This window comes from Sciurus vulgaris, assembly GCF_902686455.1.
Source record: "Sciurus vulgaris genome assembly, chromosome: 15".
In the NCBI taxonomy this organism is placed as follows: domain Eukaryota; kingdom Metazoa; phylum Chordata; class Mammalia; order Rodentia; family Sciuridae; genus Sciurus; species Sciurus vulgaris.
The window spans coordinates 39,910,090-39,921,213 of record NC_136476.1 but is presented as its reverse complement, the minus strand read 5'-3'; the positions used below and the strand labels follow the sequence as shown (position 1 = coordinate 39,921,213).

Genomic DNA, 11,124 nt, shown 5'->3' with positions numbered 1-11,124 from the left:
AGAAGCTGGTGCACAATTGCAGGATGTGGGGACTGTAGGTGGCACTAACCTACTGAGCATTTGAAAAAGCTGGAGGGAGGGATCTTGGGGGTTTTCACAACAGAGACATGATAAACACTCAAGGAGATGAATGTGTTTAACCTGATTAAACATCACATCACACATAGCATGGTATCCCACTCACGTGTGCCACTTTTTGTTTTTATGTACCAGTTAAAAACAATTTAAAAAATTACACGAGAATTTCAGAAAGCTGCTGTGTGCATGAAAATCAACACTACAGAGGGAAAATAGATGGAATTGGGATAAGTCATGAGAGATGAAAAATATCTAAGCAGAAACCCCATTGCAGTAAGTGAAAAGATGAGACAGAGAAGTCCTGTTATCTTTTTCTTCATCTGGGCAGTGATTTTTATAGTTTTCTTTCATCATATCCAGATTTCATTGATTTTTCTGTTAATCTCAACTTGTGTAAAAGCAAAAATAATGATGTGTCTGAAACAAACTCAACATGGAAACGAGAATTGAGATCTAAAATTTCAAGTTCAATTTAAAATAAAATGGAAAACAATTAAAAGAAATATTTACCCAACCTCTCATCTTCCTGTAAGATGCAAAGAGTAAGGAAGATAGAAGTTATAAATGAAGAATACAAAATAAATCGATGAAATATAAAGAAAATGATTGGTTTTATTGTTCATATAGTAAAGATATACATGATATTCTATAGAAAAATATATTAAATTTTATAAATAGTTAAATAAATAAAAGCTTAAATAGATAAATAGACACAGGTGCAGGGATGTAAGAGTGTACTGCCTGTAGATTTGAAAGCAATGTTTTACAAACTCCTGAAAAAATGTGACAAATTGAATTATTGAGACAATTACAGAAGAAATGAGAGTCTTTGAAACAGCAGAACTTGAGGGAGTGTGGTAAGGTGTATCCTCAGTGAGAATCATCTCCCTGTTGGACCAGGTCTCATTCCTTACTCCTTAGTCTTTCATACAAGTTTGCTGATGAAGAGAAGGATCTTACGATTTCTGCTCTGACCACCTCCCAGGCACAAGGGAGGTGTTTCCTCCCCTTCAGGTAGACAGTGAGCCTGTGGAAGTACCTCCTCAGAGCCCTCAGGGGAGCCTCTTCCACCCCCACCTGCTGGGTCACACAGGCTTTCAGGTCATCCAGCTGCTGATAGAGGCCAGTGAGGAATGTGTCCAGGAGGGTCTTGTCCCAAGCAGCAAAGGACTCCTGGGTGCTGAAGAGGTTGAAGACCTGCTGGGTCATCTCGTGGAGGACAGAGACAGCTTGAGCCTTCTGCACCTGCTCACCATCCAACTGCTCCTGGGGGAAGGCAAAGTCCTTTCTGTAGCTCAGGCAGGACAAGGTGGGAACTCTCCTCATTTTCTCCAGGAGCATCAGGGCCCCCTCCTCATTTCTCTCAGGAGTTTCAAGACCCAGGTTGTAGATCTGAGGCAGGTCACAGCCCAGAGAACATGTGGACTTGCAGCTGAGCACCACCAGGGGCAGCAGGAAAGCCAAGGACAAGGCCATTGTGGTTCCTGTAGATGTTGCTGGGCTGCCTAAGATGGATGATCCTGGACCTTTGCCTCTAGGTTCTCTGAAGCCCTTGATTTGGTCCCATGTCTTAAATAAGAACCAATATACTTTCAATTTTCTGAATGTCCACCCCCAGAACTTTCTACTTCTGTTTTTATTTTCCATAGTGCTTTCACTACATGTGTTTAGAGCAGCATTTCCAAACCATATTTTCATTATGTATTCCCGCTCCCCTGTCCCCAGACCTCGTTTTAGAATTATTTTCTCACTGAAAGGCCTATTAATTTTTATGGTTGGGAGTTTAATGGGTAGTGGACCCAAAGGCATTCTACCACTGAGCCACATCCCAAGTTTTTTTTTTTTTTTTTTTTTTTTTTTTTTTTTTTTTTTTTGGTGCTGGGGATTGAAACCAGGGCAAGGCAAGCACTCTACCCAGCCCCCCTTTTATTTTTATTTTGAGGAAGGGTCTGGATAAATTGCTATGGCCTACCCTGGTTGCTCAACTTGTGATCCTTCTGTCTCAGCCTCCACAATCACTAGAATTAAAGGTGTGCACAACCATGCCCAGCCCAATAAATTTCAATACATATGTGTATGTATGTATATACCCAAATTATATGGCTACTTGATAAGTAAAAGTATTAAATGTAAACTTTGTACTAAATACAGAGTTAAAATTTGTAAATAAAAAATTCAGTCAAAAGTAAATCTGAAAAGCTGTTGGTATGCCACTTAACGTTCTAAGATAATTTACTCAATGACTTTAATATAATTAACATGTATAAATCATAATGTATCAAATTCCTCAAAATCTCTCTGTAGTGATTAAAGTGATTTAGTCTCTTGGTGATGCTTTCTGGTGACTACTTAATTTGATTTATTGAGTTTCACTTCTAGGATTTCTGTTTTGTACTTTTTCAGAATCTCTATATCTTTACTGAAATTATCTTTTGCTTATTTTGTTCTTTAAGTTGATTTCTCCTTACTTCTTTTAGTTTGTTGAAGATTTTTACTATGAACTTTCAAAATTCTTTTTATGTTTTGTCCTTCAATATGGTATCCATGAGGTCAGTTGTTGAAGTGTTATGGGTTTTTTGGAGAGGTTTGTTCCCCTCTTTATACTGCTAATATGTCCAACCATCTAGTAGGATGATTATTGCTTTTTTTTTAATGCAAGGGACTATATAGTGAGCTTCTTTCCCTTCAGAGTCCCAGGCTAGGCAAATTCACATCTATTGTTACTTTCAGTGAATGTGTGTCACCTGCTGTTCATTATCATTTTGAGATAAATATTATTATAACTTTTAGAGAAACTACTCATCCTTATGTACTACAATCACTTTAGCGCCAAGCCACATAATATTCAACCTTAGGAAAAACCAAAAAATTGTTGAAACTTCTCCACAATTTTTCTAATCCAGGCATAAACTTGTAGTACAGTTCTGGAACAGGGTGAAAAAAACAATATTATTATTATTAATGAAATAGAGAAATATTTCTATTTACATGGATACAGAAAATAAGAGGAAAGAAAATTTGGACAACACAAGAAAGAAAGCAAGAATGAAAGAAATGATAGAAAAGTATAAGCACATCAAGGCAAATAGAAGAAAAAAATGGGTGGGGCAATTGACAGCAGGTAATATAAGAAGGGAAAAAAGGAGGAATAAGAGATAATGTATATCTGACCTAAGAAAAAAAGAGTATAATTTCAATAAATGCTTTAAAACATTAGAAGAAATACAGCAAAACTGGTTGAGGCACAATATTGAATATTATGATAATTATCAAATCAAAGTGAAGAGTAATATGTTATTTATATTGATATTATATTTATTATATTATTTATACTATACTTATTAGAAACAGCCCTATCATCATTCATACATATAATATATATTTGATTATATATTATTTATAATACATTATGCATATTGTATATATTTGATTATAAGTATATTATCTATACATTTATAATTAAAGTTGATAATAGGGCTATTTATTATAAAACAGGCCAAGGTGAAGAAAATTCTTACTGAATGCTCGTTTGGATTTTGTCAGGATTTGGATTGGGAGCATTTAGAAGATGTCCATCTCTTTCAGCTTTGGATACCCAAGAGGTGCTGGGGCACAGGAGCCAATCCTTGAGATGGCCGTGGCCCTCCCTAGCCTGTTCTCACTTGTCAGCCCAAGTGCCTGAAGCTGGATGCTCAGAGGGTGTGGAACTCTGTCTGTTGGCTCTTTATCCTGTGTGCAGGAACTCAGGATGCCTGGATCTGCTCCTTTACTCTGACTTCCCTGCTCACCGCCCACCACTCTACATTATAGGTGCCATTTCAAAGTGACATAGAGCCTTGTGGCTATCTGTAAGCATGGGGCCTGTTCTTCATGGGTGGTCTGTAGTGTAAAAGTGACCTCCCTGACCTAATCAGATGACTGGGTCACTTTCTCTGGTACTGGTTAAAAGTCTTAGCTGGTTTCCCTCATTTCTAGATCCCACAGCCCCAGGGTACAAACCACCAACACTACTCTCTCCACTGACTGGGACAGACACAAACATGGTCCAAGCTCCTGCTGACTACAGCCAGGCATCCTGTGGGCCGACACTCTCTGCTGCCTGGGGTGAGACAGCCATCCTACCCAGGTGCGATCTCCCACCCCATGCAGCTCTAACTTCAGATGCTGTCCCCCACTGCTGCTGGGACACAGACTGCTTTCCTGCCTGGCTCTGCACTTCCACTTCCTGACTCTGTGGCTTCTGTGCCTTCTCTGTCTAGGCTGCCACAGTGGCTGTGTGGAGTGAGGCTAGCACTTCCAGGGGCAGTCTGCACCCTGCCCCTCTTGTTCCTGGTGAGGGGTAGGGGATTGCAGCCACTTTCAGCTAGGAGTCACTCATCTACAAGGTCCTTCTGGACAGATTATTGAGACATCCCACTGCAGGGATACTCTCCCTGGTTTTATTTCTTACACCTGGAGGTGAGGAGATGCCATGTTGATTTCACTTACTCTAGGACAACAGGTTCCACAAAATGACTTTGATGCTCAGCAGGGCTTTGAGGCCACAATTTGGGTTAAACTGCTTAATCTCCATCACTGACCTTGTTGTCCTCTTGCATTTTAATTCGGTCTCCATTTTTCCCACCTGTGGTTAAGGGAGTGAGCTTCTGTGCTCTTCCTCTCCTTCTCTCTCTCTCTCTTCCCCTCCCTGCTCACAGCACCCTAGTCTGGGTTCAGTGTTGAGGATCTCTGCCCTGGTAATCAAACTTGAAGTCTCTGCAGGTCTCAGACTGTCAAGTATTCAATCTTGGAACATTTGCTCTGTCACCTCTCCAGTCACCTGTTCCCTCACTGCCTCTCTTCTGTGCTGTGGAGGGATGGGGATCACCACCTAGTTCTGCCTACACAGTCTTTTTCATTTCATATTTCCTGAGAAAAGTGTTGCCTGAGGTTTTTGAATTACTTTCATTTTCATCTTGAGGTTAGAATTCAAACAGCAAAGTAAAAAATGCAACAAAACTGAATCATTATTTCCAAAAATCATCAACACATCATTTTTACTTCTGTGGTGATATTCCTAGAAAGTTATGATTGCACCTGATTGAAACGGAAAACAGATGTAAGTCTGAATCTGATGAAATTCCAATGACCTGCTCCTCAGGTGGCAGGAAGCAGGGGACTCCTTCTCTTCTCTTAGTCACCTGCCACCTACTCCAGTGACATTTCCACTCACTAATTCTAGGATCCAGCTCTCACAAGGTCCCTGGTTCTATCATATTTCCCACTGTGGTCAGGGTTTCAATCCACAGAGCAGCCTTCTGACATTTAATATAGCACCTACAAATATAGGAAAATTGATCATGGTAATTAAAGGTATCATGATTTATAATTAATGTGATATATATTTCAACTAATACATGAAATCCTTTTGAACAAATATATGTTTCAAAAGTGAAAAGTGTATAGAAATAAAATCAAATCATACCCTACTTTTCTCCTCTGCCTCAGATCACAACCTCTAAGTTTTCTTTTTCACATAGTCCACCCTAATTACTCTTCTCTTGTTCATCATTCCTTTGGCTATCAAGATTTCTGCTGAACCATTCTTCTCAATCAGAAATCACTAAGATTGGCACTGACCTCTAGTTTCCCAATGTACTGAAGACTTTTAATCCATATCTTTCATCAATCTACCAATTCCTCTTCTTCTAAGCAAGTTTATTTCTTAAAGACACTTTCATTATACTACCATTGTCTCCTCTTGTCCTTTTAAAGTCAGCATCTCCCACCTCCGTCTCCTTCCTGGAATTTTCTCTCCCATCCCTTTAAAAGTTGAAGGTCCCTCAGGATGGAGGTTTAATGTTTTTCCTCCTCTTCTCTCTCTCTCCCCACAAGACCACCTACATTGCTGGACTTGCAGTTGCCAGTTATGAGCCATCAGACATCTCTTGTAAATTGCAAACTTATCTATCCAATGGGTATGTGCACTTTCATGTGCACCTCAACTTATAGAAGATGTCTCTGCTTTCACCTTTCTGTCCTAACAGGCTGCATCCACCTTCTGCTGACCGAATTTCATTGGTTTTTCGTACTCCTCATTATAGCGTTTTAGCATAATTGCTACTGTATGATGTCTGTGTTTAGGTTTCCTTCCCTCTAAATATCAGATAACAGAGAGCAGTAACTGTTCTTGTCATTTTTACCTCTACCACCTGAGGGCAACACAAACCTGGCTTAGATAAAGTATATTTTTATGTACAGTGTAAATTTAACATTAGTGGGTGAGTCAATTCTACAATTCATTTTTTAATCAAATCACAAAAAATGAGACTTATGTGTCTTTTTAGTAATAAACACAGAAAACTTATCAATATTACTAATTTAATGAACATAGCAAAATAAGAAATTGACTAAATACAAAGAATATATTTTATCAGTCACAATGTGAAGGCACTCCTGATATTATATGAACAAATATAGATCTTGTAAATAGTATAAAAATAAATATGTAAATAGATAAACAGATACATCATCATAGTCATCAGTAAGATATGTTATGTTGCCTAAAATTTTTGAAATAATCTGAGAAACGGAATTCTTGTCACAATTTCATCAGAAATGAGTTTTGAAAGTGGCAGAACTTGAGGGAGTGTGGTAAGGTGTATCCTCAGTGAGAAGCATCTCCCTGTTGGACCAGGTCTCATTCCTTACTCCTTAGTCTTCCATACAAGTTTTCTGATGAAGAGAAGGATCTCATGATTTCTGCTCTGACCACCTCCCAGGCACAAGGGAGGTGTTTCCTCCCCTTCAGGTAGACAGTGAGCCTGTGGAAGTACCTCCTCAGAGCCCTCAGGGGAGCCTCTTCCACCCCCACCTGCTGGGTCACACAGGCTTTCAGGTCATCCAGCTGCTGATAGAGGCCAGTGAGGAATGTGTCCAGGAGGGTCTTGTCCCAAGCAGCAAAGGACTCCTGGGTCTGAAGAGGTTGAAGACCTGCTTGGTCATCTCGTGGAGGACAGAGACAGCTTGAGCCTTCTGCACCTGCTCACCATCCAACTGCTCCTGGGGGAAGGCAAAGTCCTTTCTGTAGCTCAGGCAGGACAAGGTGGGAACTCTCCTCATTTTCTCCAGGAGCATCAGGGCCCCCTCCTCATTTCTCTCAAGAGCTTCAAGACCTTGATTGTGGGTCTGAGTCAGGACACATGCCAGAGAGTTTGGTGGACTTGCAGTTGAGCACCACCAGGACTAGAAGGAAAGCCAAAGTCAAGGCCATTGGGGATCTTGCAGATGCTGCAGGGTTGAGGTGGGCAATCATAAACCAGAACCTCTAGGTTCTCTGAAACCCTTGATTGGCAACTAAGGTCTTAAATAGGAACCAATATGTTTTCAATTTTCTGAATGTCATCCCCGGTATTTTGTACTTTTCTTTTGACTTTCCTTATCCATTCACTGCATGCATTTAGAGCAGTGTTTTTCCAACCATTTTTTTTTTCATTTTTGATTTCACCTCCTTTGCTCCCAGACCCCTTTTTAGGATTATTTTTCCAACCAAAACTTCTATTGACTTTTTCCTCTCAGTCTTTTTTCTGTTGCTATAACAATAAACAAATAATACAGAAAAGAAGCTGATATTGGCTCATAGTTCTGAAGACTAGAAAGAGGCAAAACAAACAGCTGCACCTTCTTAGATTCAGCTGAAGGTGAGATGGTGCTTTCACTGACAAAAGAAAGCAACGAGCTCTAGGGTTGCCCTCATCCATGTTTACCTGTTTAGCATGTGCAAATGTTTCCTTGCTAGAAACCTAATACTTACAGGAATTAGTTTAAGGTGTCATTTATTCTCTACTGATGATAGACACAATTTTGGTGATCTGGATGCTTGACTATGACATAGTATTTAAATTTTGCAGAGGTCTCTCTGGTCATTTGGTCAATGCTCAAAGGATGAGCAGATCTTTCTGAAATAAGTCAGTTTCTGGGTCAGGGTATTCACATGGCCAGAGAAAGCAGTGGACTGTCAAGGCCCACTGATGGGACTTCCTCAGCTTCCTCCTGGTTCCTCTAGACATGGCATAGACTCTGTGTTTCTACAAGTTGCTCTTGTACTTGTACCAAGGCCAAAGAGAACTCTGCTTCAGCAGAATTCTCAGAAGAGCTTATGTGGGGAGTTGGAGGAAAGGGGAACGTTGACTTTCCACAGAGGACCTCATTAGTTTGGTTGATGGTTCAGGCCCACCATGTTGGAACTTCTTGTTTTATAGCTGGTGAGCTATCATCTTAGTGGAGTGGGGATACCTGAGTTCCTAGTCACCTTAATAGTAACTACTCTGAACCTTCTCTCACATTTATTCTCCTCAAGTCTTACTCCTTTAGAGAACTCAAATTTCCATGCTGTTCTAACAGAAAATGTGTAGTTTGAAATAAAATATTTTATAATTCTTCCCTGTGTATTATTTTTATAAACCTCCACTCACTAGCTCTGCGAACTTGGGAGGATACTAAACATCTCTGAAATTTAGTTTCCTGTCCTATAAAATGGAAAATTATAGAATAGGTATGCACAATGTAGACATACTACTTACATAAGTGTGCATGTGAAGAGATCAAGTCAAAGTATAAATACAGGTATTCAACACAGTGCCTGTTTCATTGGAATCTCTAGTAAATGGCAGCAGAAAGTGGCAGTGAGAGCCAGAACATCCCAAGTTCTCAAGAGATCGGCCAGTTGGCATATGCTGGCCAGGTACCCAGGAGCTCCTTGGAAACTTTGATAATCCCAGTGCAAGCACTGGGAAAATTGGTGTCCTCTATCCCACTAGAATTTCCTGTAGCCCATGATTACTGGTTTTTAGTCTGGCTTAAACATTGGATGTTATCTTGTGCATCTGTCTCAGATTTTTGTTTTGTTTTGGGCTGCACAGATGCAGAGCACCAAGAAAATCAGATAGGATTTTCCCAGCATTCTGTATGACCAAGCTGGGAGGCCAGGAGCAGACTTGGTGTTCAGAAAACATGGCAAGAAAACTAGCCTGATGGCTAGAGTATAGAGAAGGTCCTTCTCCCTCTGTTCCCTTTCCCTGGAAACTGACAGACACCTTCCGAAGGCCATAAGTCTTGACTATACTGAGAGCAAAATAAACGTATTTAATAATTGTCATGGAAGGCCCTGGGATGTCTCACCCTCAATCTTGGGGACACAGAGGTATTTTAAATTTCTGCCAGAGGCAGAGCTTACATCAAAGAAGGGTGAGTACATGAGTTAGCATATTCCTTTGGTTCACCTGAGAGCCACAATCTAACTTTACAACCAGAGAGCCTGGAGCACAGAGCAGAGGAACGGGCACCTGGTTTTCTAGTCCCAAGACACTGACTCACCCATTCCCCTTGAATCCAGCATCATTCACCCCATATTTATTTCCTAGGAGGTTCAGATCCCCTTTTATGTAATACATTGTATTACATATGACTCTCTTGGAATTTGAATTCTTCAGAGGAATTTAAAATTTCAGGATTTTAAATTCTTTCAGGGGCAAAAAACTGTACTACTTCATAGGCACATTTTACAAAGATCATCTAAGAAGTATTCTGAAATGGATAACAAAGGGGAATTTATAAATCAAGGTGAAATTGAAATTGTCACATGTATTTTTACATCATAAATAATTTATTTTCTAAGGTAAATATTTAAATAAAAAATATATAACAATTAATAAATTAATTAAAAAATTAAAATCTTCTATTGTCTTTTCAAATGCACCACATTTGCTGTCAGTCACTTCATGAGCCTCTGCTGAATGGAGAATGCCTGAATCATTGGCTGGTCCAGAGGTGCATACTGGTCATCTTCAGCTTTGGAAGTCATCTGCAAGTCTGTTAATGAAGGAGAAGTTCCAGAAGAGTTCATTTTGGACTACCGTCCAGGCACAATTGCTAAACTCCTTGGCCTTCAGGTACCTCAGGATCCTCCAATAGTAGCTCTTCAGACGCAGGGTGGTCATGGAGTTTCCCCAGTGTATGTTTCCCTCTCCCAGTTTCTCCTCCAGAGCTGTTTCCAGGAGGTCCATCTGCTGATGGAGTCCAACAAGGAGGTCCTTGACAATGGTCTCATTCCAGCCAGGGTTAGAGAAGCCTCTTGTGAAAAGAGCATAGATGTTCTGCAGCATCTCATAGGTGACAAAGGCAGCATGCTCCTTCTGGAACTGTTCTGGATGTTTGATCTCCTCAGGGATCTTGAAGTCCATCGTGTCATTGAGGCAGTCTTCAGGCCTCCCATTCAACTGCATCAGGAGCTCCTGACATTTCAAAATGCTGTTGCTCTGTTGGAGTGCAAGCAGTTTGTGACTGAAGGATAGAGTTGTGGTGGAGAAGCACAACAGGAGAGAGATTTGGAGGAAGCACCTGTTGTTCATGATGAAAACCAGAACAGTGTTGCCTACAATCTATGCAAGGTCGCAAAGGCTCCAGAGGTCTGCAGAGTGGATGTCTTTCCTCCATGGGTAGGCCCATTTATATGAGGTGGTCCTCTCTGTTTCAGAGGAATTTCCCACTATCAGTTCTCCCTTTCAGTTTTCCTATGTCATTTTTTTCACATTACATTATTAAGACTTTCTAAAACTCTTTTTATTTACACTCCTGATTACTTTATATAATGTATATTAGGGGAAAAGATTTACAAACTGTGAGAATTTCTAACGTTTTATAGGTTTCAGTAATTTCTAAAGTAAAGTTTGAGAAAGGAATTTGAGAGGAAACAAAGAAAAGCAAAGGACATGAGAAGCAAAGAAGCCCCAAATAACCAAGAGGCATTAACTGAAAAGCCAGTCATTGAACAGCAGCTGGATTGGGATTTTGCCCATTGCAATCATAGGTTCATGTGAGAGGGTTTCAGTGAGTTCAGAGCAGACTGGAATAGGGCAGGTAAGAGAAAGTTTCAAAGTAACTGGGCCTGAAATAGTGATGTGTAGTCCATTTTGTTAACTAGAATTCTTGCTCTTGAAGTTGTTAGCTACCCTCTGAGTGTTCTGAGTGCCCTGAGACTATTTACCATAAGGAAGCCCAATCTAGCTC

The 11,124-nt window shown here is 40.3% G+C and overlaps 2 protein-coding genes and 1 pseudogene across 3 annotated transcripts; all 3 read right to left on the bottom strand.

Moving 5' to 3' along the window:
* Positions 1–981: 981 nt before the first annotated feature.
* On the bottom strand, positions 982–1,554 carry LOC306645116 (interferon alpha-2-like; the record flags this gene model as incomplete). Its single annotated transcript, XM_079112435.1, has 1 exon — positions 982–1,554. One exon carries the CDS (start codon positions 1,552–1,554, stop codon positions 982–984), a length of 573 nt encoding a protein of 190 aa, XP_078968561.1.
* A 5,203-nt stretch (positions 1,555–6,757) lies between these two features.
* LOC306645114 (interferon alpha-5-like) lies at positions 6,758–7,330 on the bottom strand (annotated as a pseudogene). The gene has a single exon. The product of its transcript is annotated as an interferon alpha-5-like (transcript).
* Positions 7,331–9,902: 2,572 nt separating this feature from the next.
* LOC306644954 (interferon beta-like) lies at positions 9,903–10,466 on the bottom strand (the record flags this gene model as incomplete). The annotated part of the gene is made up of 1 exon (XM_079112185.1): positions 9,903–10,466. One exon carries the CDS (start codon positions 10,464–10,466, stop codon positions 9,903–9,905), a length of 564 nt encoding a protein of 187 aa, XP_078968311.1.
* Between the last annotated feature and the right edge of the window lie 658 nt (positions 10,467–11,124).